Source organism: Gekko japonicus, unplaced genomic scaffold, assembly GCF_001447785.1.
Source record: "Gekko japonicus isolate JY-2015 unplaced genomic scaffold, Gekko_japonicus_V1.1 scaffold653, whole genome shotgun sequence".
NCBI lineage: Eukaryota > Metazoa > Chordata > Lepidosauria > Squamata > Gekkonidae > Gekko > Gekko japonicus.
Window position 1 is genome coordinate 610,982 of NW_015171524.1, and position 27,970 is coordinate 638,951.

A 27,970-nucleotide genomic window follows, 5' to 3' on the forward strand; every position below is an offset into this window, starting at 1 on the left:
TCCTTCAATGTCCCCTTCTAGCCGCCGCCGCCGCACAGCCGGCCCGGGGCTGAGCGAGAGAGGCCCAACGGCCGAACTCTCCGGGCTGCCTGGCCTCCCTTCCGTCGGCCCAGTCCCTCCTGGGGAGCCGCGCCTCCCCTCTCCCCCTCCTCCGCATCCCGGTGGGCTTGGAAGCGGTGGCCGAAGAAGCGGTTGCGGAGGACCCAGGGGTAGAAGTTGAGCGTGTCGCGGGGCTGCGGGCCGAAGAAGGGGCACGGCGAGTGCGGGAGATGGGCAGCGGCCAGCGGTGGGTGGTGGCTCACGGCCTCGGGGAAGAGCAGCTCCAGGCCGCCACTACCATAGAGGGAGCGCCCGGCAGCGGCAGCAAAGCTCGGGAAGCTGGCCCCTCCTCCCTCTACTTTGTGAGCTCCTGGCAGGAAAGTTGTGAGCCGGCGATTTGGCTGCTGCATGAATCAGCTTGCTCTGGAGCCATCCTTCCTCAGCCAGGACTGAACTGTGTGAGCTGGAGGCTAAAAAACTGTGAGCTGGCTCCCAGAGGACGGCGGAAGACAGGAGGGCCGGCTGGCGTGATCTTGCCCCTCCTCTAAAAACTAGGTGCGTCTTATGGTCAGGTGCGTCTTATGGTCCGAAAAATACGGTAATTTATCCAGCGGCCAAATGGCTCGCTCGCCACTTTCATGCCAGGAGCTCACAAAGTAGAATTTTTGCTCACAGGACTCCACAGCTTAGAGGGAGCATTAGACTGGTCTCCTATCTGAGTACGGACCACAGCTGACCCTGCTTCGCTCCTGAGACCTGACAAGATTGGGCTAGCCTGGGCCATCCAGGCCAGGGAAGAAGGAGGAGGAGGAGGAGGAGGAGCAGCTGGTTTTTATACTCTGCTCTTCACTACCCGAAGGGATCTCAGAGTAGCTTACAATCGCCTTCCCTTCTTCTCCCTGCAACAGACACCCTGTGAGGTAGGTGGGGCTGAGCGAGCTCTGAGAGAACTTGTTTTTTTTTAAAGTATTTTTATTAGTTTTCAACACTTTACTAAGACAAACCTCCATAACAATGACAAACCTAAATACATATAAACAACCACAACCACCCTCCACCAGTACCCCCACAATTATCTTTTCCATAGCAACACAGAGAGACTCACATCCTTTCTAAGTCCTATCTTCCCTTTTCTCTCATAGCCTTCACTTTTTATTAATTAGGATCTTATACTTATACCTCTTGCTAAAGCTTTTACTCCTTCAGAGCTATATCATGGTTCTTATCTGTGCTGTGGACCTTAAGCTTCTTAGTATTATGATTTTTATATATTTTTTCCTTGTGTTATCTTCTTATAGTTATATATATTTATAAACTTCTGCTCCTGCTCATGTCTTAATTCAGTCATTAGCATATATACTTTTTCATAATCCTGTAACTTTATTTACTTTGTATGAGTTGGTGGTGTATCATGTGATGTATATTCACTGAGATGATGGTATAAGGGAACTATAGGTATAAGTTTAGTGGAATGTGATAGATGAAAACTAATTATGATAAGAGAGTTGTTGTATGTAAGGTAAAATTGCTGATATTTATTAATGAAATGTTAGAAAATTAATTATTTATAATTATTAGAGTTAGAACTATTTATAAAGGGAATGAAATTATATATGAAAATGATAAAATGTGAAGGGGTTTTGTTTTAGTTGATGACAAATGTATCAATTATTGGAAGTTAATGGGAAGACTAAATTCTCTTAATAGTTAATTTAGTTAGTGATGAATATATGATGTGTATCTGGAATTAAGGTTTAAAGCTATGGAGATTGAGAGGTATAAATTTATAGAAGGTATAGGGGATGAATAGGATGGTTTTGGAATGTGTGCAATGTTTAATTAAATATAGTGAAAGGAGATTATTTTTGATATAGGTATAAGTTTATGTTGTGACATGTGAAGGCTTAAATTTATCATTGGTAAAAGAGAACAGTCTTGTTTTGTTAAAGGATTATGAAAAAGCTCTGAGAGAACTTGTGATGGACCCAAGGGCACCCAGCTGGTATTCCTTGGAGGTCGCCCTTCCAAATGCTAGCCAAGGCCGACCTTGCTTAGCTTCCGAGATCTGACAACATCGGGCTAGCCTGGGCTATCCAGTTCAGGGCACAGACAGACAGACAGACAGACAGATGTGTGCGTATTTTACCGTGTTTTCATCTTCTTATTGTTTGCAACCACGGGAACCCTAAGTTAGGTGAAAAGGAGACTTAAAAATAATTTAAATAAAACCAGTAACTGAACCGCAGCATCAAAATGTAGATGGTTCCGCAAACCAGGGGGGTGTGGTGGTTAGAGCGGGAGACCAAGTTTCAAGTCTCCACCCTGCCGTGGAAGTTCGCTGGGTGACCTTGGGACAGTGGTCCTCTCTAAGCCTAACCTGCCCTCTTTCTGGTCAGTGGCTCAGTGGCAGAGCATCTGCTTGGCATGCAGGAGGTCCCAGGTTCAGTCCCCGGCATCTCCAGTTAAAAAGGACCAGGCAGTAGGTGAAGTGAAAGACCTCTGCCTGATGTGAAAGATCTTCATCTGGGACCCTGGCTCAGTGGAAGAGCCTCTGCTTGGCATGCAGAAGGTCCCAGGTTCAATCCCCGGCATCTCCAGTTAAAAAGGACCAGGCAGGAGGTGATGGGAAAGACCTCTGCCTGATGTGAAAGACCTTGATCTGGGACCCTGGCTCAGTGGAAGAGCCTCTGCTTGGCATGCAGAAGGTCCCAGGTTCAATCCCCGGCATCTCCAGTTAAAAAGGACCAGGCAGGAGGTGATGGGAAAGACCTCTGCCTGATGTGAAAGACCTTGATCTGGGACCCTGGCTCAGTGGAAGAGCCTCTGCTTGGCATGCAGAAGGTCCCAGGTTCAATCCCCGGCACCTCCAGTTAGAAAGGACCAGGCAGGAGGTGATGGGAAAGACCTCTGCCTGATGTGAAAGACCTTGATCTGGGACCCTGGCTCAGTGGCTGAGCACCTGCTTGGCATGCAGAAGGTCCCAGATTCAATCCCTGGCATCTCCAACTAAAAGGCTCAGGCAGGAGGTGACGGGAAAGACCTTTTCTCTGCCTGAGACCCTGGAGAGCTGCTGCCAGTCCAAGTAGACAAGACTGATGGTGGTGGACGAAAGGTCTGAGTCAGTATAAGGCAGCTTCATATGTTCACAAAGGAACACCGAAATACGGGTATCTATAAAGCCGAGGAGGAAGATACTTCATGTCCATCGACTGAAAAAGTTTCCCAAGTCGTTCAACTTCAGCCTCGCAGTATTGGATTCTCAAGTTCTGATCTTAGGAAGAAAACATCTCCTCGCAGCTTCCCGGCAGGGGACACATTTTCTCACTCTCCCGGATTTCTCCTCCCGCGGTTCAATAACAACTTATCGTTGGCCAGCTGAGCTTCTGTCGGACGAGACGGAACATCTTCGAACAACAGGAGGAAGCAATAATATCATTCAATTCGCAGACCATAAAACTTCGGGGCAGAGACAAGACCGGTGAATTATCCTGGAACCGTTGCAGGCGAGGTTGGAGAACTCTGAAACTTTTCTAGCCAAGTTTTACCAGCAAAACGAGTCCTGTTTTCTGAAGTAAGCTGAAGGCTGAAGCCCTCTGATCAAATTAGGGTTGCCAACTCTATGTTGGGAAATAACTGGAGATTTGGGGGGGGTAGAACTGGGAGAATAGATTCCTTTGGACTATGGTGCTGGAGAAGACTCTTGAGAGTCCCTTGGACTGCAAGAAGATCAAATCAGTCAATCCTAAAAGAAATCAACCCTGACTGTTCCCTGGAAGGCCAGAGAATGAAGCTGAAGCTCAAATACTTTGGCCACCAGATGAGAAGGGAGCACTCACTGGAGAAGACCCTGATGCTGGGAAAGATTGAAGGTCAAAGAAGATGGAGACGGCAAAGGATGAGATGGTTAGACAGTGTCATAGATGCAACGAACATGAAACTGAGCAAACTTCAGAGGACAGCGGAAGACTGGAAGGCCTGGCATGATCTGGTCCATGGGGTCACGAAGAGTCGGACTCGACTGTGCGATTGAACAAACTGTTACGAGGGAGCCAAATTGTTGGCATTGGCAGATTTCAAAACCTTTCAGGCAGTCATTTGAATGCTGCACCAATCCGACGGAACCAGAGACGCTTACTTTTGCAGAGTATTTAGACTCAGATAACATTTTCTTTTCAGTAGAAAAGAGCAAAGAGTCCAGGGAGCACCTTGAAGACCAGGCTATTTTTGGGCAGGAACGCACAGGAACGGAGTTCCAGTTGGCTCCTGAGTTGGCCACAAGCAGCAGGAGCTCATTAGCATAATAGGCCACACCCAACAGCAGAAACTTATTAGGATTGGCTACATTAGGGGTGTGTGGCCTAACATGCAAAGGATTTCCTGCTACAAAAAAAGGCCCTGGGTTTTGACAACAAACAAGATAAACAGAATAAGAATCAAAAGGTGGGTGTGGCTGGATGACCACACTTCTGGTAACATGGGGGTGCAGCATAAAATGCCAATGAGCGGTGCTGTCAGGGTGTGGCCTAATATGCTAATATGTTTCTGCTGTTGGGTGTGGCCTGTTATGCTAATGAGTTCCTGCTGGGCTTTTTCTACAAAAAATGCCCTGTTGAAGACTAACAAAATTTGTGGCAGGGGAGGAGCTTTTGTGAGTCACTCCTCACTTCTTCAGATAACCTGAAGATATCAGATATCTGGAGAAGATATCAGATATATCTGAAGAAGTGAGCCGTGACTCACGAAAGCTCCTCCCCCTGCCGCAGATTTTGTTAGTCTTTAAGGTTCGCCTGGACTCTTGCTCTTTTCCACCACTACAGACAGACTGACATGGAGACCCATCTTGGTTTTCTTTTCTTTTCTTTCTTTTAAAAAAAAAGTCTTTATTCAACTCAATAAATTACAAAACTCACACACCAGACGGAAGATAACAAATCTAAATATACAAATACAGCACATGAAGGAAATGCCAAATACTCGACATAACAAGGTTTCCATCTCTCCCAGGGCCATCACAACTTGTTCTTTGTGGGAAAGGAAACATCTCAGGCAAGTCAGTTTAATCCTTCTCTCCCAAGGCCGTCACAACTTATTTGATTTTCTTTTCAAAAGTGGAGAAACTGAACATGCATAAGAGACATCGGTCCAAGAATGGGGAACTTTAAAATTTATTTCAATGACAAAGCGGCCCCGGCTTCTCCCGTGATTACATTAATTTTCTCCACGAGCAGTGCCCCCACTAACCTGAGTTAATGTGAGCCAGCTCACAATTTTTTAGCCTCCAGCTCACACATTTTTGTCTTAGCTCAGGAAGTATAATGTGGTGAGTCCAGATGTGATAGGTTTATTTACAGTGCACATGCATTCTATAGGTCACTCTAGGATCCTGATTACCTGATTGGGTGTGTTCTAGGTTCCGGGCTGGCTATTGTCTTGGAGAGCGAAGCTTAAGCTGTTCGCATGGCTGTGTGAGGACCCGACCTATGTAAGAACACAACAGGAAGGATGGCTCCAGAGCAAACTCATTTATGCAGAAGCCAAATTGCTCGCTGACAACTTTAATGCTGTTAGCTCACAAAGTAGAATTTTTGCTCACAAGACTCCACAGCTGAGAGGGAGCACTGTCCATGAGGCCTAGAAACAATAAGACCAGGACACATTTTGTCCTGGGTGGCCCAAAGGTCTGATTCAGCCTCCTGTGTGTATATCTGGAAGGTTTAAAAGCTTCTGAGCCCCAAAATTCTGCACCCCGATTTCACAGGCTGAACAGGAGACCTGATGGCTTTGAAACTCATCTTACTCCTGGACAGGGGTGGCCAGACTTGCTTAATGTAAGCAGGGGTCATTTCCTGGAGGAGCGCACAGGAGCAGAGCTCCGGCAGTAAAGAGCCCAGGGGGCGGGGCACATGCAACAAGCCCCAACCCCTGCTCCCAGCAGCCCTCAGTCAGAGCAAGAAGCAGCCAGGTAATCTGCAGAGGCCCCCCCGGTCCAAAACAGTCCAGTGGCACCTTAAAGACCAAGTTGTATTCAGGTACAAGCTCTCCCTCCTCTGCGAGGACAGATCTACACGTTCCACCCCCCACAATAGCTAGCAATCCAAAACAGTCCAGTGGGGCCTGAGCGGTGGGTGTTGCCTTCTGACACACTTCCAGTGATGTCAGGGGTGTAGCATATGCAAATAAGTTATGCTAATGAGTTATGCTAATGAGCTCCTGCACCTCTTTTTCTACGAAATGACCCCTGAACGTAAGAGCCACATAGAATAAACATCAGATGTTTGAGAGCTGCAAGACACGAACAGATATCACACACATGTTTTTTATTGAAAAATATGCACATCTGCTTTTTATTAACATTAAATGAGACTGCCAAAAATAAAAACAAAAGGGGTAAAAACAGATATTGATAATTATATTTATTTGTCCAATAATATTTATTTGGTCGCTAATGATATTTATTTGTCTAAGAGAGAGAAAGAGAGAGGTGGAAAGAGAGAGAGAGAGAAACAAAGAAAGCAAATAGATGGGGGAAAGGAAGAAAGAGAAAAAGAGTAAAAGGTGGGAAGAAAGCGAATAGATGGGTGAGGGAGCAAGGAGGGGGAGAGAAAGCAGATAGATGGGGAAGGGAGTAAGGAGGGGGGGGAGAGAGCAAGCAAGCCAGAAAGAAAGCAGATAGATGGGGAAGGAAGGAAGAGAGAAAAAGGTGGAAAGAAAGCAGATAGATGGGGAGGGAGCAAGGAAAAGGGGGAGGGAGGGAGAGAAACAAAGAAAGCAGATAGATGGGGGAAGGAAGAAAGAGAGAAAGGGAGAAAAAGGTGGAAAGAAAGCAGATAGATGGGGAGGGAGCAAGGAAGAGGGGGAGGGAGAGAGAGAAACAAAGAAAGCAGATAGATGGGGAAGGAAGAAAGAGAGAAAGGGAGAAAAAGGTGGAAAGAAAGCAGATAGATGGGGAGGGAGCAAGGAAGGGGGAGGAGAGAGAGAAACAAAGAAAGCAGATAGATGGGAGAAGGAAGAAAGAGAGAAAAAGGTGGAAAGAAAGCAGATAGATGGGGGAAGGAGCGGGAGAAAGGGAGGGAGGGGGGGAGAGAGCGAGAGCTAATAGATGGGGAGCCTGCTGGGAGCCACACAATATGTGTGAAAGAGCCACATGTGGCTCCCGAGCCACAGTTTGGCCACCCCTGCAACTGGAGTTCTGCTCTCCTGGCCTAGCAGAGAGTCTGCTTCATTGTCCTCCTTTTGGAAAACCGCTCTGTCCTCAATGAACACAGCCCTTGTGTGTTTGCGCACGCAAAAGGATCCCTTTCTCGAGCACCGTTTATTACATGAGTGCAACAGAAAGACCCAGAGCCGAAGCTATTGTCCTATGTTACGTGCTTGTTTAGAAGTACATGCTCAAAGGTAAAGGTTCCCTTGCTCAAAAGCCAGTCGAATCCGACTGTAGGGTTGCGGTGCTCATCTCCGTTTCAAAGCCGAAGAGCCAGCGCTGTCCGAAGACGCTTCCGTGGTCATGTGGCTGGCATGACTAAACACCAAGGCGCACGGAACGCTGTTACCTTCCCACCGAAGTGGTACCTATTTATCTGCTAGCAATTTTTTGCTTTCGAACTGCTAGGTTGGCAGGAGCTGGGGCCAGAGACGGGAGCTCACTCCGTCATGCGGCACACTCGGGTCTCGAACTGCTGAACTACCGGCCTTCCACAGCCTGCAGTTCAGCGTCTTAACCACTTCAGCCACCGCAGCTCCTACATGCTCAAAGCTCACCCTAAAAAGCACACCTCTAACACTTGCGATTGGCTGAACTTGGCCTTGGGTAAGGGAGCGGGAAATATGCGGAAACGCAGAGAGGAAAAGCACAGAATAAGACACAGGAAGCTGCCTTTTACCAAGTGTCAGTCCGTCAACGTCAGTATTTTCTATTCAGACTGTCGGCAGCTTTCCAGAGTCTCAAGAAGAAAAGGGTCTTTCACCTCACCTACGACCGATTACTTCTAACGGGAGATGCCAGGAACTGAACCTGGAACCTTCCGCATGCAATTTGGATGCACGTGGAATTTCCCTGCTGCAGGAAGTGGTGTGGGTTACAAGCATAGACAGCTTCAAGAGGGGATTGGAGAAACATCTGGAGCAGAGGTCCATCAGTGGCTATTAACCACAAGGGATAGATGGAACACTCTGTATGGGGCAGTGATGCTCTGTATTCTTGGTGCTTGGGGGGCAACAGGGGGAGGGCTTCTGGAGTTCTGGCCCCACTGGTGGACCTCCTGATGGGACCTGAGTTTTGACCACTGTGTGACAGAGTGTCGGACTGATCCAACATGGCTTCTCTTATGTTCTTAAGAGCAGAACTCCATGGGTGTGTTCAGGCGCGGCGTTTCAGCCGGCATAAACTGTACCGGTTGGAACCGGTGCAGTTTATGCCGGCTGAAACCCGATCACACTTACCTCCATTTTGCGGCTCCCATCGGTGTATGCCCGCTCACACGCTGCGGGCGTTGGCGTTGGTTTTTTTTAAAAAACACAGTTTGAGCATGCGCATAGGCAGCCATTCACAGAATGGCGATCTTTGTACATGCTCAAAACACCCCACATTACATTTAAACTTTAAAGGTAAGGACTTACCTTTAAAGTTTAAAGACCAAACTGGCCTCCCTGAAGTCCCGGACTCCTCCGGATAGTTAAAGTAAGGGCTTTTTTTTTTTTTTAACAAACGCTCAGGGCGAAGCTTCGCCCAAGCGCATATCGTTCCGTTTAAAAAAAAATGGTGGGGGGAAAACGGAAGCCTCAGGCTTCCGACGAATATGCCTAGACACCGGTGGAGAGCGATCAGACAGAGGGGTACATCGAAAGCAACCGTTGCACTCAGTATACCACCACTTGGGGACCTAGTGGCAGAGTGCCACTAAAGGGATTTACAACGGTTAGGGACGGGAGGCAGATGTTTGTCGTCTGAACGCCGGTAAGTACACCGGTTGGAACCGGCACCTATACCATTGTAAATCCCCCGTCTGAACGCACCCCATGAGTGGCTGTTAGCCACAAGGTATAGATGGGGATTACCAGTAAGTTGTTATCTGCAGAGTGTAAAGCTCTTTGGGGCTTTCTTAGCCCTGACTCCCACCAGGTGGAGCTTTCTGCCAAATAACATCTGCGCCCTGCGGGAACTGATGCAGTTCTGCAGGGCTTGCAAGGCAGAGATGTTCTGCCAGGCTTTTGGCTGAGAGCAGCAATGGGGTACCCTACCATCTGGCACTCCCATCCCCTCCCCTCCTGCTTCCTCTCTACCTCTCCCATGTGATCGTGACACAATTTGGAACTTTGAAGTTTCCCCACCATCTGAGAATGCTTTTAAGAACATAATAACATAAGAGGAGCCATGTTGGAGCATCAGGCCAATGGCCCATCCAGCCCAACACTCTGGGTCACACAGTGGCCAAAAATACCAGGGGCCATCAGGAGGTCCAGCAGCGGGGCCAGGACATTAGAAGCCCCCCTCCACTGTTGCCCCCCCAAGCACCAAGAAGACAGAGCATCACTTGCCCCAGACTGAGAGTTCCCATCTATACCTTGTGGCTAATAGTCACTGATGGACCTCTGCTCCATATGTTTATTTATTTATTTATTTATATTTATTTATATTTAAATTTATACCCCGCCCTACCCCGAAGGCTCAGGGCGGTTTACAGGGCACAAGTGCCAGGTTAAAACAATATCATATGATTTAAAACAATAAATTACAATAAAATAAGCAATTTACAACAAATAACGGCAAATTTCAAACAAGGGAAGAGAGATCTTATCTCACATAGCTTGTTCTTATCCTAGAGCGTTGTTTGGTACCACGTTCCACCCTTGGGGCCAGGCAATCCAATGTTAGTTCAATGTTAATTCGCTGGGGCTGAGCAGTGGCGGCAGCTCCTATCCAAAGACCTGGCGGAAGAGCTCCGTCTTGCAGGCCCTGCGGAACTGAGAAAGGTCCCGCAGGGCCCGGATCTCCTCCGGGAGCTCCTTCCACCAGGTAGGAGCCGCCACCGAGAACGCCCCAGCCCTAGTCACAGCAAGTTTAGCTTCTCTCGGGCCTGGAATCTCCAGGAGATGTTGCCCTCCAGACCGAAGTGCCCTTGGGGGAACATATGGAGAAAGGCGGTCCCTCAGGTAGGCTGGAAGAAGAAGAGGAGGAGGTGATTGGATTTATACTCCACCCTTCACTACCCGAAAGAGTCTCAGAGCATTTTACAATCTCCTTCTCCCTTCCTCTCCCCACAACAGACACCCTGTGAGGTAGGTGGAGCTGAGAGAGCTCTTTTGAGGACTGCTCTTGAGAAAACTGCTCTGAGAGAACTTGTGAGTGACCCAAGGTCACACCACCACCAGCATATGGAGAAGTGGGGAATCAAAATAGGTTCTCCTGGATTAAAGTCCGCACTCCTAACCACTGAACCAAACTGGTGTAAATGTATGAATGCTTTTACTGTCGTTCACTGCCCTGAGCTCTGTGCGCTCAGGGAAGGGCGGTCTATACATTTAAATTATAAATAAATAGATAAGTATAAATTTCCACACGAGGCAGAGAATCCACAGCGAGGACTGGATACCTCCAAAGGATAGTTGGGCTACAAATCGATAGAATTTCATTCTGTAACTTAATCAAGCCGGGGAAGGAGGGAAAGAACCTGGCTGGCAGTTTAAAGCAGGCCGGGATAATTTACGGCTCGGCCAGCCGTCGGGTTTTTGCCTTTCGCCTCCCGGAGGATAAAAGGGCTCTTTGACTTATTACTCTATCGAAATGAGATATTTGGGGGTTATCGGCCGCGGCAAAGCTTCCCCGCAGAAACCATTAGCCTGAATCAGCACTCTGCTATCAGGTCCTTAACAATAAGGGATGGGAGGCTGAAAGCGCCGGTCCCAGGGTACCAAGGAAGGGTGATAACCATCCAGATGCATTTTCTATTAATGAGCCGGCCAATCTGAAGCCGGCCAAGGGCGACGCCACGCAGCCGTCTGAAAGCCGACACAAAGTGTTTGCAAGCCAAGAGGGGGGAGAGAGGAAGTCCATGAGATGACAAGCGGATGCCGGAGAGTGTAAATCAAGGCCTCTTTCATGAGAAGAAGGAGAAGGGGAAGGAGAAGAAGGAGGAGGAGGAGGAGGAGGAGGAGGAGGAGAAGAAGAGATTGGGTTTATACCCCACCCTTCACTACCCGAAGGAGTGTCAGACCAGCTTACAATCTCCTTCCCCTCCCCACAACAGACACCCTGTGAAGTAGGTGGGACTGAGAGAGCTCTCTTGAGGACTACCCTTGAGAGAACAGCTCTGAGAGAACTTGTGACTGACCCAAGGTCACACCAGCAGCTGCACGTGGAGGAGTGGGGAATCAAACCCGGTTCTCCCAGATTAGAGTCTGCGCTCCTAACCACTACACCAAACTGGCACGTGTCTTCTTCTCTCCCGGCTTGCCAAAAAGCCAGTTCTCACGGGATTATATTTTATTCTCCGGGATGAAGGCCTGAGCACAAGAGATGGGCACGGCCTAGTAAATATTTGTTCATCGTCTCCAAGGAGATTGCTGAATATATAGTATAATGGAAATGGGGCTGCTGGGGTGTCGGGTTTCCAACCCGGGACTGGGAAATTCCTGAAGATTTGGAGGTGGAACCTGGGGAGGGCAGGGTGTGGGAAGAGGGACCTCCGTTGGCTACGATGTCACAGAGCCTGCCCTCCAAAGCAGCCATTTTATCTAGAGGAATTGAACTCTGTCATCTGGAGATCTCCAGATTCCAAAATGGAGGCCAGCAAGCCTGTCTGGGTGTGAAATCGATGCTACAAAGATCTCGTGCAGGCTCGTGGGAGGTATCAACACGGGTTTAATAGTCCCCCCTTCTCCCCAAAAGTCCCTAGAAGGGGGAAAGCAAAGAACCCCTTAACAAAATTTCCAACCCTCTCACCAAACTACGATTCCCAGGATTCCTTTGGACAGAAGCCATGGCAGTCAGGACTGGCAGGAAGCCAACGCAGACTTAGCCGGCTTCTCTCTGCAGCAGCGCTAATGCCAGATTCGTTTGCAATCCACGCACAAGCGAATAAGGGCAGGACTGCAGGCTTCGAGATGAGTCAGAAGCGCCTGATTGGAAACTGTGTAGTGTTATCATGTGGACGGTGACGAAGAACGGGCACCCCAGTGTGACTGCCTCGTCCCGGGGAGAGAGAGAAATGGAGTAAGATTCATTTTCGTTTGCTCCCCGCCAACGGCAGGGAGAGGTGATGACAGAGAACAGAAATCTTCCACTTAATAGCAGTCAAATTCCCCTCATGGAAAACCTCTGGAGAAGACAGCAAGGGAGAATGCTAACCCAGGTAGTGTTCCCTCTGAGCTGAGTGAGCGTGAGCCGGCTCACAGCTTTTTAGCCTCCGGCTCACACATTTTCGCCTTCGCTCGGGAAGGAGGGCTCCAGAGCAAACTGATTGACGCAGCAGCTAAAACGCTCGCTCACAGCTTTAACGCCAGTAGCTCACAAAGTAGGATTTTTGCTCACAAGACTTCACAGACTAGGCCAGTGGTGGCGAACCTATGGCACGGGTGCCAGAGGTGTCACTCAGAGCCCTCTCTGTGGGCACGCGTGCCATCGCCCCAGCCAGGCCCAGACCATCATTAAAGTGTCGAATTCTCTTCCAAATAATTTTAAGTAAATGAAAGCATTTGGGATTGCTTTCCTTACTCTGTTTGGATCATCTTATGTTAATGTATGAGTTGTTTTTTCTGAAGTAAAACCTCAGTATTCAGGTTAAATGGCCGTGTTGGCACTTCGCGATAAATAAGTGGGTTTTGGGTCACAGTTTGGGCACTCGGTCTCTAAAAGGTTCGCCATCACTGGCCTAGAGGGAGCATTGAACCCCAGTAGGGTTGCCCACTCCCACTGGCGGTTTGGAGGTGAAGTCTGGGGAGGGCGGAGTTTGGAGATGGGAGGGACCTCTGAAAGGTCGAATGCCACAGAGTCCACGCTCCAGAGCAGCCATTTCTTCCAGGGGAGATCAGTTACAATCCCTGAAGTTCTCCAGGCCCTCCCTGTAGGTTTGGCAACCAACATAGGGGAAACATGGCAAGGTTGAGTAAACGTGGGGAAACACCGTGTTGAAACAAAACACACCATTCTCATATGCTGCTATGCCTTCGTATATTTGTTTAAATCTGTCAGCTAAGCTGCCATGAGTAGGGAGAGACAGTCTAATTGTTATGCATTCCTTTCCATGCGCTTAATTGCTTCCCAGTTGCAACGCTTATCTGTAAAGAGGTACTGGAGGAGTGTGGTGTCTACCTTCCGTGGGATCATTCTGGTTCCCAGCTTTTGGTACCGTTAGAAACTTTCCTGGCTCCCACGCACGGGAGCTCATCTAATTGGGTATTGCTAGGGGGGGCGCATACAAATGCCCTATATCCTATTATGCACATAGGTAGCCTACCATTCCTAACAGTGTTCATGTTACTGCATCTATGGCTTTTCAATAAAAGTAAAACCTTCTTGGAAGCGTGTACTTCGTTGTTTTGCTGTGGGTCCTGACAAAATCATATACTTAAATATATAATAAAGACCCTAGTGGTTCTTATTACTTAAAGTACATTGATAACAAAAACCTAAAGAACAATGCATATCTTGAAGAAAAGTCCACAGCTACAAAGACGAATTCAATGCTGTAGACTATCTTGCTTTCAGATGAGAGACGCAGCAGTCGTCAATGCCAATATCGTCGGCTACTTTGCTTTCCGAAAAGAGATACAGCAAGCATCAAAGCAACACACCTCCCAGGCAAAAGTTGCGTGTTTCAAGAAATTCTTCTTCAGGCAAATTATTTTTCCTGGAACCAAAGCTCACAATGCTACAATGCACAAGTCAAACAACTCTGTAGAAGTAACAGAAGTAACAACTCTGCAACCCCATGACATGTCTCCAATATTTTCTTTAGCTAGGGCCTCAGGGGCCAAGAATCGTGTGAATGGGCCTTGGTTACATTTGATAAACAGGGTTACCAACTTCTCCGTTCCTTTACGCTGCTAATTCCAGTGTACCGAGAGGCACAGCTGCACCGAGCGGCCGAGAAGTTGGCCGCCTTGTCACTAAACAACAAATCAAAACCCTGCCACACCTTTAGTCATCAAAACCCGCCCGATTTTTGCTAACTTGAAAAACTGACCAGCGCCGTCTTGCTTGCGGCACCCTTATGAAATCCAAGGCACGTTTAAGAAAAGAAAAAACGGATAAGTCTCCCCATTAAACAAGATGGATTACCCATATAACTCCATCGGTAATTTAGAATCTGCCCTTCCAGTAATGCAGTCCCGTTTCCCGTGAGATCATACTTGGTCACGATCCCAGCGCGATGAAGCCCACACAGGACGCTCTGTCTTATCATCCGCTTAACGTGATCGGACGACTGGGAGCTCCAAATCCAACTCGTCTCGAGGACAGATCAGATCAGACCTTGCTTTTGCGAAAGGCCAATCGTAATCACAGTTATCACGAGAGAAACACATCAGTGGTTCAGCGTAACCCCCCAATGAAATAGTGATTCTAATCTGCTCAACTACAAATGCACATTGTTAAGGATGGGACCATTAACCTTTGCAATGTCAAACGCCTCTTCCCTACCCAGTTCGGCTAATTTATTGCCTAAGATAATAGTCAGGAATCGCGTTCTGCTTGGAGATCTGTTCGCAATATCTCTGCATCCTAACAAATGCAGCGAGCCACTCGTTAACTGCAAGCCATTGAGCTGGGGGGGTGAGTGAGGGGGGGAGATGATAATTATAGAGTAGGGGAAGGATATAGGGGGGGAGGGGGAAGCCATCCCTGACCCATATCTGCGTTGCATCTCATAACTGCTTATCTTCTTATATGGATTAATGTGCATGCAGGGGAAGGATACATCATGCCCGCAAACGAGGATTGCTTTTAAGGGCTCTCCCCCACCCCCGAGCTTGCAAAGTTGAACGGTTAAATCTGATGTGATGCTGGAAGAACCACGGACGGAGTTTCCAGAACCTTTTCTTTAACTGGCCTGACCCCCTGCTAAAATACAGGATTGTTAGTCGTACCCTGACCCAGATAATCCAGGCTAGCCCAATATCCCCAAATCTCGGATGCTAAGAGGGTCGGCCCTAGCCAGTATGTGGATGGGAGACCACCAAGGAAGTCCAGGGTTGCGATGCGGAGGCAGGCAATGGCAAACCACCTCTGAATGTCTCTTGCCTTGAAAACCCAATGCCATAAGTCAGCCATGACTTGATAACCACTTTCTACTGCCACCATGTCAGCCACAGGTGTGTGTGGATGAGTGAGTTGGATTGGGGCCATGGGGTTGTGGGAGATTTTTTTTTTTTGCTGACTCTGCTAGAAGAAGAAGTTGAAGAAGAGGAGGAGGAGGAGGAGGTGGAGATAGGATTTATACCCCGCTTTTCACTCAAAGTCTCAGAGCAGTTTACAAACTCTGTTCCCTTCCCCTCCCCACAATAGACACCCTGTGAGGTAGGTGGGGCTGAGAGAGCTCTGACAGAAACTGCTCTTTTTCAAGGACAGCTCTGACAGAAACTGCTCTTTCAAGGACAGCTCTGACAGAACTATGACTTGCCCAAGGTCACCCAGCAGCTGCAAGTGGAGGAGTGGGGAATCAAACCCAGTCTCCTAGGTTAGATTGGGTAATCCAAAGCACTCCACCAAATTGACTCTCTAACAATTATGAGACTATTCATACCATGCTTGGTGTGCATTGAGTACTGAGTACTGTCACGTCTCTTACAGTGACCCTATGAATTAATGTCCTCCAAAACATCTTATCATTAACAACCTTGCTCAGGTCTTGCAGAATGAGGGCCATGGCTTCCCTTGATGGAGTCAGTCCATCTGGGATCTTCCTCTTTTCTTGCTGCCTTCAGCTTTTCCTTGCATTCTTGTCTTTCCCAGTGACTCTTGTCTTCTTGTAATGTGGCCAAAGGGCCGCAGTGGCTCAGAGGTTAAGATGCTGAGCTGCAGACCGGAAGGTCTGTAACTCAGCAGTTCGAGACCCGAGTGCCGTCTGATGGAGTGAGCTCCCATCTCTGGCCCCAGCTCCTGACAACCTAGCAGTCCGAAAGCAAGAAATTGCAAGTAGATAAACTGGGACCACTTTGGTGGGACATAAGAACATAAGAGAAGCCAATGTTGGATTGGGCCAGTGGCCCATCCAGTCCAACACTCTGTCACACAGTGGCCAAAAATACTAGGGGCCATCAGGAGGTCCAGCCCAGCAATGGGGCCAGAACTCCAGAAGCCCTCCCACTGTTGATGCCCCCCCCCCGAGCACCAAGAGTACAGAGCATCACTTGCCCACATGACCATGGAAACGTCTTTGGACAGCGGTGGCTCTTTGGCTTGGAAATGGAGATGAGCACTGCCCCCTAGAGTCCGATTCAACTGGCTTTCGAGCAAGGGAGACCTTGTCAGCAAGCTGCCAATATTTTGTTTTCTTATTTCTGTGTGCACTTGCTTGCTTTCACTTTCATATGTAGACCCGTTGATGCGCTTAATTGCTTAGCTGCCTAAACGTCCATATCTCTCAAGGCCACAGATGGTTGCTGCTGCTTGTTAGTTGCTTGGAGGATCTCACGGAAAACCGTGGGAAGGAGATAGCTTGTGCTGCCTAGAAGCGTTTGCTCCCAGGCCCGATGGCGCGCGTGGGAACTCCCGCAATTGGGCCTCAGTGGTCTGAATGTACTATAACACGCCATGCTCTTTGCTCCCCCCTCATTCCGAACAGTGATCCTGTCTATGCACCTATAGCTTCAAATAAAGAAAAACCTTTCTACAAGTGTGTACTTCGTTGATGCTGTGGGGGAGTCTGACAGACCTTTAGCTTTACTAATGTGACCAAAGTACGATAGCCTCAGTTTAGTCATTTTGTCAGCTTGGGAGGGTGGGGTTTAGGGAGGAGAGGGACCTCGGTAGTGTATAATGCCATACAGCTCACCTTCCAAAGCAGCCATTTTCTTCAGGGGAGGTGGAATAAATGCTTTAAATAAAGGGGGGGGGGGAGAAGAAGCCATGTGGTTTTCCCTCCAGAGTTTCCTGTCCTCTTCTCAAGCAGTGGCAGGAACAGGTCTCTGAGTCCAATCTCTTCCCCCTCCCCTTTTCCCCGCAGCTCCCCTTGAGACGAGATGGATATCAAAAGGAGATCTGTCCTTGAAGTAATGGCATCAAAATAATCACTTCTTGAAGTTATCCTCCTAGAAGATGGAGGCACTGGGGAAAGTTCAACTATGAACAGATATGTCACAAACCCGTTTGATATCCAGCTGTTCCACACAATAGGTGTAGAATTCCTAAATAAAGACCTGCATTTTGCTACAGTGCAGATATGGGACACTGCCAGTCAAGAGTGTTTCAGGAGGTAACATAAGAACATCACAGAAGCCAAGGTTGGATCAGGACGATGGCCCATCCAGTTCAACGCTCTGTGTCACACAGTGGCCAAAATATACCAGGTGCCATCAGGAGGTCCAGCAGTGGGGCCAGGACACCAGAAGCCCTCCCACTGTTGCCCCCCCAACAAGCACCAAGAATACAGAGCATCCCTTGCCCCAGACTGAGAGTTCCTATCTAGACCTTATGGCTAATGGCCACTGATAGACCTCTGCTCCACGTGTTGATCCAATTCCCTCTTGAAGCTGCCTATGCTTGTAGCCGCCGCCACTTCCTGTGGCAGTGAATTCCAGGTGTTAATCGCTCTTTGGGTGAAGAAGGGCTTCCTTTTATCTGCTCAGCAATTTCATGGAGTGCCCACGAGTTCTTGTATTGTGAGAAAGGGAGAAAAAAACTTCTTCCTCGACCTGCTCTATCCCACGCATAATCTTATGAACCTCGATCATGTCACCCCTCAGCCGTCCTTTCTCCAAACTAAAGAGCCTCCAAGCGCTTCAACCTTTCTTCACAGGGAAAGTGTTCCAAGATTGCGGACTCCTTTCTATGGAGGCTCTGACTGTCATCTTCTGACTTTCAGTGTAGATGACTCACAAAGCTTCCAAAATCTGGGTAACAGGAAGAAGGAATTTATTTACGCTGCAGATTTGAAAGAGCCTGAAACATTTCCTTTTGGGATACTGGGGAACAAACGGGTACATAAATTATAAGCAATCTATGCGGTCTGGAGATAAGTCGAAAAGGACAAGCGTCCAGTAGCATCTTAAGGGCTAAGAAAAATTGTGGCAGGGTGCCCTGATCTGGATAGCCCAGGGAAGCCCGATTTCATCAGATCTCGGAAACCAAGCAGGGCCGACCCTGGGAAGTACTTGGAAGGGCGACCTCCAAGGAATACAAGGGCCGGGATGCAGAGGCAGGTAATATCAAACAACCGCTCTGAAATGTCCTAGCCCCCCTAGGGGGCATCATAATTTCCAGGCTCATAAGTGCGTGCACGCACACACACACAAATACTCACAAAATAAATAAAAATTTGTGGCAGGTTATAAGCTTTTGTGAGTCACTGCTCGCTTCTTCGGATACAGCTAGAAGGTGAGTCCATATGTCCTATATCTTGGAAAGTGGAGTGATTTCAGATGTCGAATGGCAATAGCAGGCAAATGACAACACCGGGTGACTGACATGATTGGATTAGGTCTGATATGCAGAGGGGTAGCAGGCATAAAGGAAATCAGCATTGGTAACGAGGCAAGAAACCTAGGTCTCGATTCAGTCCGGGAGGATGCATTGTCTTGAGCTTCATTATAAGTCGCAATTCAGCAGCCTCTCTTTCTGATCTCCCTTTGAAATTCCTTTCTAAGAGACCAAATCAATACCTCGGCTTCCTGTCACATTACTAGTGCTGATGTCTTCACACCTACCACCCCTCTGCATATCAGACCTAATCCAATCATGCCTGCTGTTGTCATTCACCTGCTATTGTCCTTTGCCTGCTAATGTCATTCGACATCTGAAATCACTCCACTTTCCAATAAATAGGATAGATGGACACTCATTCTCGCTGTATCCGAGGAAGTGAGCAGTGACTCACAAAAGCTCATCCCTTGCCACAGATTTGTTTAGTCTTGAAGGTGCTCCTGGACTCTTGCTCTTTTCTCCTGCTAGAATATGAGTCCATTTGTCCTTATGTCTTGGGAAGTGGAGTGATTTCAGACAGATGGACTGACATTCTCGCTGTATCTGAGGAAGTGAGGAGTGACTCACAAAAGCTCCCCCCCCCGCCACGAATTTGGTTAGTCTTTAAGGTGCTCCTGGACTCTTGCTCTTTTCTACTGCTACAAACATGGCTACCCATCTTGATCTATCTCCATGGAGCTCAGCTGTCATTCCAGGAGACCTCCAGTCCACACCTGGAGGGTGGCAACCATACCCACGAACTCATCTGTTCCGGGCTGTTGCTGGAGCGCCACATTCCTCCCCCCCAGCTGAGCAAATAAGCAATGTCCTTCACGCCAAAGGCCCTCATTTCATGTGTTGCCGGCCCAGCCCTCGGAACGTGGCCAAGACACCATTAAAACATTCTCCTTTATCTCATCAGGTAAATCACAACCCTTCCCCAGAGAGAAAGAAAGGGAGAGAGAGAGGGAAGATGGGATTTTTATCTGGCGAAAGCAGAGCGGTGGATAATTTCCCCACCAGGCAGCAGGGACAAAAGATCAGTGCGCTCGCATGCATCTTTGCGACAGAGATCGCAGACGTCCTCTGCGGGACAAAGGTGCCCTTCTTGACTCCTGCCCCTGACAGGGCTGTGTCCGAATTCTCTGATGAAGCTCGGCACGAAGGGGATACATGCGGCATGTCTTGACACTGCAGGTGAGTGGGTCTAAGGCCCGGAGAGAGGGCAAAGGGGGTCTCAACCTTGACAGGCTCTGTATGGGGAGAAGCGTCGTCATCCCCTGGGATGCTGAGTGAGTCAGGACTTCAGAATCCTCATCCCTGCTGTTCTGGCCCTGCCCGAACCCTCATGTTGGTGTTAAGAACCTAAAAATGTAAGAACATCAGAAGAGCCTGCAGGATCAGACGAGTGGTCCATCTAGTTCAGCATCTTGTCTCACACAGGGGCCAACTGGTTCCTCTGGAGGGCCAACAACAGGGCAGAGAGGCCGAGGCCTTCATCAGAATACCAGAAGGGCACTGCTGGATCAGACGAGTGAGGGTCCCTCTAGTCCAGCATTCTGTCCCACACAGTGGCCAACTAGTTCCTCTGGAGGGCCAGTGACAGGGCAGAGAGGCCGAGGCCTTCATCAGAATACCAGAAGGGCACTGCTGGATCAGACGAGGGAGGGTCCCTCTAGTCCAGCATTCTGTCCCACACAGTGGCCAACTAGTTCCTCTGGAGGGCCAGTGACAGGGCAGAGAGGCCGAGGCCTTCATCAGAATACCAGAAGGGCACTGCTGGATCAGACGAGGGAGGGTCCCTCTAGTCCAGCATTCTGTCCCACACAGTGGCCAACTAGTTCCTCTGGAGGGCCAGTGACAGGGCAGAGAGGCCGAGGCCTTCATCAGAATACCAGAAGGGCACTGCTGGATCAGACGAGTGAGGGTCCACCTAGTCCAGCCTCCCGTCTCACACAGGGGCCAGCCAGTTCCTCTGGAGGACCAGCAACAGGGCAGAGAGGCCAAGGCCTTCCCCTGATAAGAGCATCAGAAGAGCCCTGCTGGATCAGACCAGGAGTCCATCGAGTCCAGCATCCTGCCTCACACAGCAGCTGACCAGTTTCCCTGCAGAGTCAGCAAAGAGGGCACCGAGGCCAGGTCCTCACCCTGCTGCACTAGCATTCCGAGGTTTGCTGCTTCTGTACATGGAGGCTTCCTTCGGTCACCATGGCTAATGGCCACCGATGGGCTTCTCCTTGAGGAATCTGTCCAACCACCTTTTAAAGCTGCCTGTGCTCGTGGCCATCGCTACCACCATTGGAGGTGAATCCCACACTTTAATTACTCATTCAGTTTAATTACTTATTCCCTTCGTCTGCCCTGTGCCAACCACTTTCTAAAAACGTCTGGCAGACACCAGGAAAGGTATTGGAGGGGATCATGCTGCCCATGGGCACCATGTTGGGGACCCGTGTCAGAGGCAGTTCAAGACACCCATGGCATTTCCCATTTCCCCTGATGGGTATTTTATGAATCTAAAAATACTTATATCCTGGCCTGCACATTAAAACACGCTCAGATATGAAATTGCCATGAGCTATGACGTGGGCTTTTCTGGAATGGCCCTGGAGTGCGAGAATGCATTTATTCAATGTGAATTGCTTTAAGAGGCATTTCCTGGCAAAAGGCAGCGTAGGCCCCGGTCACACAGGCCGGATATCGTGGGGGGGGAGGCGTGGCTGTTTGGCCCGGAGGAAAATAACGTGCGGCCGCCCAAGCACATGTCCCGGTCGAGGTCCCGTGGTTAGGGGGGAGATGCCGATCACACGAGTATCCTGCAGTGTGGCACAGAAGCCGCGCGGTGCGATCACACTAGCAATAGTTCTTCGTGCGCATGCGCTGTTGGGCGCTGTTGCGCATCCAGCAGGGACGTGGGAGAACCCCCCCCCCCTGTTTGCGACGAACATCGGCGGGCGCCGGATGCCACGTAAGTCCACCGGAAACGTGATCAGACGCCTGCCCTTGGCCCGCGGTTTCCGGAAACTAGTACCTTGGAGGTACTAGTTTTTTAATCCGCACCTTTGGCAGGGAGCCACGGGTTCGCCACGGGAGCACTGCGCTTCCCAGGTGTTGCAGTGTGATCGGGCCCGGAAAATCCGCGGGACTCCCGTACCTCTCCTGCAGCAACTTTGCCGTGTGACCGGGGCCGTAGAGATACTGGAGCTAAATCTACTGCCCGTTTGGGCACGTGGAACCAGATGGGCAGGTCTTTGGATGCTGGCCAAATTGCCTCCCCGGGGCCACCTCAGAAACCTCTCCCACGACGTTCCAGGCCAAGAGGCATCTATGCTCGAGATCCAGAGGTTCAAGAGAAACCAGCAGCAGCTGTCCTGGCCCCGAGCGACACAAAAGCACAGCCCCGAAGCGCGGGAGATACTTCCTCGCTCTCTGTGAGCCAACCGTGCACTAAAGAGCGCACACTCAATCGCGAAGCCCTTGTTCCGGGAAGTAATTTAACTTTCATTTGCACAGAGCCTCCAGGCGGCATTTCATATTCCTCGTCGGAAGGACCTCATTTATTCCCATCCACCGCTATCATAAAAACCCACACCGGTAAGAGAGTGCAGTTCAAATCACACAGGCTCCTGGCAGTGCCGGAGCCCCACATGGAGAGGAGGCTTTCAACTGAGGACAACGCGGGCTTTTCTCGCGGCACAGAGACTTCCAAGGCGTCTCGGAGGGAGAATCATACACGGAAACATGCCCGAGGAGCAAGAGAAGGGGGTCGCAGAGGGGAAATAAAACTGTATTGTCCCGGACTGCAATGCAATTTGCCTTCTTTCCTTGGTGAAATTTTCTCCTCGCCTACATCAGCCGTTCTCCTCGGGACAAGATTCGAGACAGGAGAGGCTGCGTGAGAGACTCCACCACGCCCTCGCTCCCCGCAAGATGCAGACTGAATTAACCATCACTCACGCTGCCTCCAGCTTTCCACCAGGAATTATGAGAACAGTCTTGGGGGCTTTTGAAAAACCCTAACAAATTTAGGAACACTTGTTTGGTGTCGTGGTTAAGTGCGCGGACTGTAATCTGGGAGAACCGGGTTTGATTCCTCACTCCTCCACTTGCACCTGGCTGGATGACCTTGGGCAAGCCATAGTTCAGGCACAGCTGTTCTCGAAAAAGAGCAGTTCCTGTCAAGAGCTCTCTCAGCCCCACCTACCTCACAGCACAGGGTGTCTGTTGTGGGGAGGGGAAGGGAAAGGAGTTTGTGAGCCGCTCTGAGACTCCTTTGGGTAGTGAAGGGCGGGGTAGAAATCCAGTCTCCTCCTCCCCCACCACCTCCTCCCGAGGAAGCCTGTTCCACTGAGGAACTGCTCTAATGGTCAGGAAGTCCTTCCTTATGTTTAGCCAAAAACTCTTCTGATTTAATTCCAACCCATTGGTTCTGGTCCGACCTTCTGGGGCAACAGAAAACAACTGCGTACCATCCTCTACAGGACAGCCCTTCAACTACCTGAAGATCGTTATCATCTCAGCTCTCAGTCGTCTCCTCTCCAGGCTAAACATACCCAGCTCCTTCAACCTTTCCCCAAAGGACTTGGTCTCCAGACCCCTCACTATCTTTATTGCCCTCCTCTCTGGACATGTTCCGGAGAGTCTATTCCCCACAGAGTTAAACCCAAACCAATGATAACCATATAAACTAAGCTTGTTATTCCTGTTTGGTCCTTGAATCTGTTAAACATCTCCATTATGCTGTATGCTAATTTGCTGCTTACCCTCTACCAGTGTTCCCTCTAAACTGAGTAAGTGTGAGCTGGCTCACAGTTTTTTAGCCTCCGGCTCGCAAATTTTTGTCTCCGCTCAGGAAGGAGGGCTCCAGAGCAAACTAATTGATGCAGCAGCCAAAACGCTCACTCACAACTTCAATGCCAGTAGCTCACAAAGTAGAATTTTTGCTCACACATCTCCAGAGCTTAGAGGGAATATTGCCCTCTGCCTATATATGTGAACAGGTAACTTCCATTTCACTGTATCTGAAGAAGTGTGCATGGACACGAATGCCTATACCCTGAATAAAACATTGTTGGTCTTAAAGGTGCCAATTGGACTCAAGCTTTGTTTCAATATGGATGTGGAGGAGATGCCTGAGAAAGAAATCTCACCTATCTGGATTTGTTAGGATGGAGGGCCGGGGGTTATCAGTCTTCGTGGGACCAAACACTCCTACGTGGAACCGTAAAAGAGGCTGTAAAACAGACTCATTCTTGGGTCCCGTCTGGTCGGCTTTAATTAAGCCGATTGGGTTTTACCCAATCGAGGGCTCTGATATACGAGCGTCACCACCCTCAGGCCTCCGGTAATTTAATGGGAAAGCTGGGGGGAAGCCAAGAACATTCAGTCCAAAAGCAGCTGTGCTGCAAATATGCAGATGCCGCTAATAGCTGGCGAACAATTACATTAATCCTGGGGTACAAAAATATCTTCGGAGTGTTTATCAAGACAGAGCCTGACGACCCCTAAGCGAGTGAGAACAGACACCCAGACGAACATCAGCCGCCAGCAGGATCGAGAATAGAGTTCAGATTCATAAAAATCCCCTTCTCATCCACAGGTACACGCCAGAAGATATAGAATTCAACGCGATCTGAACACACTGGGGAAAGTGGGCGGATGTGAGCAAGATGCAGTTTAACCAGGATAAGTGCCGAGTTCTACATCTGGATAACAAAAATGAGGAACACGTATACTGGATGGGGGATACACTTCTGGGTGGCAGTGAGTGTGAACAAGATCTTGTGGTATGGGTGGACCATAAGTTCAATATGAGCAGCCAGCGTGATGCGGCAACAAATAAGGCTAATGCGATCGTGGGGTGTATCAACAGAGACATAACATCCCAATCGCAAGACATCATAACCAAGCTGTACACTGCATGGGTCAGGCCGCACCGGGAGTCTTGTGTCCAGTTCTGGAGGCCTCACTTCAGAAAGGGTGCAGAGGAGAGCCACAAGGATGATCAAGGGCCTGGAGACCAAGAAGCCCTGTGAGGAAAGGCTGCGGGACTTGGGAAGGTTTGGTCTGGAGAAGAGGAGGTTGAATGGGGGTATGATTGCTTGAAGTATTTGAAGGGCTGTCACTTAGAGGAGGGCAGGGAGCTGTTCCTGTTGGCAGCAGAGAACAGAACTCGCAAGGATGGGTTTACGTTAAGGGCGGGAAGGTACCAGCTGGATCTTAGGGAAAACGTTTTGACAGTCAGAGTTGTGCCACAGTGGAGTCAGCTGCCTGGGGAGGTGGCAAGCTCCCCCTCCCTGGCAGTCTTTAAGCAGCGGCTGGACAAACACTTGCTCTAGGCCGATCCTGCATTGGGCAGGGGGTCGGACTAGATGGCCTCTATGGGCCCTTCCAACTCTGTCATTCTAAGATTCTATGAATCCAAAGCGAGACCAAATGCAGAAAAATGCTCAGAATTTCACTGTGGTGATGCAATCGGGGGTCTCCAACATGGTGCCTGTGAGCGCCCATGAACCCCTTTCCTGTTACCTGGCAAGTGATTTTAGGAAGTCAGTGGGGGTTTGGCCACCAAGACTTCTTATTGGTTGTGTAGATCTTCTTTTAAAGAATGTTGCTTCGGCAGCCACTGCCCCCGTGGCACAAAGATCTTCACAGGGTGATTGAAAGTCAGCTGCAGCAGCCATTTTGTAGCTGACTCCACCTCCAGCGGCAGCCATTTTAAGTCTGAACCCATCACACTGTGTTAGACTTCCAAAGGCGCCCACAGGCTCAAAAACATTGCGAACCCCGGTCTGGGTCATTTTGGTGTAGTGGTTAGGAGCGCGGACTCTGATCTGGGAGAACCGGGTTTGATTCCCCACTCCTCCACATGCAGCTGCTGGTGTGACCTTGGATCAGTCACAAGTTCTCTCAGAGCTGATATCTCAAGGGCAGTTCTGGACAGAGCTCTCACAGCCTCACCTACCTCACAGGGTGCCTGTTGTCGGGAGGGGAGGGAAAGGAGATTGTAAGCCGCTCCGAGACTCCTTTCATTAGTGAAGGGCGGGGTATAAATACAATCTCTTGGTGTAGTTTGATGTAGTGGTTTGGTGTAGTGGTTAGGAGCGCAGACTCTAATCTGGGAGAACAGGGTTTGATTCCCTGCTCCTCCACATGCAGCAGCTGGTGTGACCTTGGGCCAGTCACAAGTTCTCTCAGAGCTGATATCTCAAGGGCAGTTCTGGACAGAGCTCTCACAGCCTCACCTACCTCACAGGGTGTCTGTTGTGCGAAAGGGAAGGGAAAGGAGATTGTAAGCCGCCCTGAGACTCCTTCAGGTAGTGAAGGGCAGGGTATAAATCCAATGTCTTCTTCTTCCCTCCTCTAAGTTCTTAGGAAGAAGAAAAGGAGGAGAAGGAGGAAGAGTAGTAGAAGAAGAAGAATCATTTTGGGCCTCTAGATTTTTAAGTTTTTCTTTTGGGGAGAAGCACCACGCTTTCCAAATAAACGTCTTTCCACTCTCTTTTGCAGCTTCCTCTGGAAGATCGCCGCACTGCAGGGGAATAAGAAATCCATCTAGCTCGCAACGCTAGCCTTGGGAATACAGCCATCTTCGTTGGAAGCACAATGATGTTAAATTAGAGCCACAGAAGGGGGGAAACAAAAATAAACTCCTTGCTGGTAAATAAAAGGTGATGCCCCGGGGGAGGCAACTCTCCACTCCAGAATACTGCTAATTCTCTGGCCAATGTTTGTGTAACACACAATTAACTGCAAAGGAAAGAGGCATGTATTTATCTAAGGCAGAGGTAACCTTATCTCCTGGTGGTTTTGGTTGTATTAGCCGGCAAGCATGGTCTTGGCTCCAATCCCGTCTGCAGTTTCGCATACATAATAGGTTCTAAAAGGACACCCCTCTCGGTGCCTGAAGTTCTGAGAAATCGGTGTCTAAACATCCTTTTCAGGGTATTGTAATCTCTCGCCCGCGAGTTCTTCCGCGAGTCTCAAATATTGTCCATATGGCAAACGGCTGCGTGATTGAGGTGTACGAAATTCATGTAACACGTTAAGTGCTAATTCCGATCAGTGAGTTGGACAGAAAGTGGTAAAAAAAAAAAAAAGACAGATGGTCCTTATTTCAAAAAGCCTCTGCTCCCAAAAACAAAAAGCACAGCATTCAAATGGAAGGGGATTTAAAAAAAACCAACGGTGGGACGGAGGTTTCAGTCCAGGCCAAAAAGGGGGGGGGGGAATCCAGAGACAAAAAGTATGAAATGTTCCCCGAGGCTGGCTGTTATGTATTAGGGCTGGAACATTCCAGGACTGGGTACCAGAGACTGGCTGAGCTTGGAGCTCAAGAACAATATCCCACCAGGACTCTGGAAGTGACGAATGAGGAACCAATGTTACGTAAATAGCCTATCCTTGGGAGTTGGCCATGTTTGGGTGTGGTCTTTGCATGCTATTAAAACAGGGCTGTCGCCCTGAGGTTTCTAGTCTTGTTCCTGAAATCACTTAATAAAGCAGAGCTGTTCACCGCAATGCATCTTGAACCCAGTATTTAGTACTGGCCAAAGGTAACGGAGTGCACAGGTTTTGTAAAGGGGTAAAATGGATAAGATCCATGGGACCGTATTATGCACACTGATGCAATATCTGCCGCTGAACCCACCCCTGGAGATGGCGGATGTCTGCCAAATCTAGAAGTTCCCCAAGGATGCAGGTGGGCTCTGAGACTTGTACAACCAGAGACCTCCGCATGTTCAGGTTTGGGATTGATCTAAGCTTCCCTCTCCCTGAAGAACACCAGGGGGCACAGTTGGGGCTGTCTATGGGGTAAGCAAGTGATTTGTGGGCCCATGGACTCTATCAAAGGAGGAGAAGGAGGAGGAGATTGGAATTATACCCCGCCCTTCACTACCCGAAGGAGTCTCAGAGCGGTTTACAATCTCCTTTCCCTTCCCTTACCCACAACAGACAACCTGTGAAGTAGGTGGGGCTGAGAGAGCTCTTTTGAGAACTGCTCATGAGAGAACAGCTCTGAAAGAACTTGTGACTGACCCAAGGTCACCCAGCTGGGGAATCAAACGCAGTTCTCCCAGATTAAAGTCCGCGCTCCTAACCACTACACCAAACTGGCTCTCCAGGTATTAGAAATGCTGGCTTCAGAGCAGGAAGGGTGAGGCGTTAGGAAGGGTGAGCGCACAAACCTTTCATTATCTGTTTGCAGCGGGAGGAGGCAGCCTGGGAGGAGATGGACAGTCCTCAGAGCTCTGTGGAGCACGAACACTCACGTGAGACTTTCTCAGAGACGAGTGACGCCTGGAGGTCAAGAGTCAT

The 27,970-nt window shown here is 49.3% G+C and overlaps 1 protein-coding gene across 1 annotated transcript; it reads right to left on the reverse strand.

Moving 5' to 3' along the window:
• Nucleotides 1-17: 17 nt before the first annotated feature.
• EMX1 (empty spiracles homeobox 1) lies at nt 18-27,970 on the reverse strand. The gene is made up of 2 exons (XM_015419497.1): nt 27,925-27,970; nt 18-397 (listed from the first exon to the last, which is right to left on the reverse strand). The coding sequence occupies exons 1-2, from the start codon at nt 27,968-27,970 to the stop codon at nt 18-20; spliced, it is 426 nt and encodes a 141-aa protein (XP_015274983.1).

What these genes read in the sequence shown, in the direction of transcription:
- EMX1 (XM_015419497.1), bottom strand. Translation starts at nt 27,970, where the DNA reads ATGACTCTTGACCTCCAGGCGTCACTCGTCTCTGAGAAAGTCTCAC. An exon ending in CGTCTCTGAGAAAGTCTCAC is followed by an intron (nt 398 to 27,924) that starts GTGAGTGTTCGT and finishes GAGCTCACAAAG; the next exon opens with TAGAGGGAGGAGGGGCCAGC.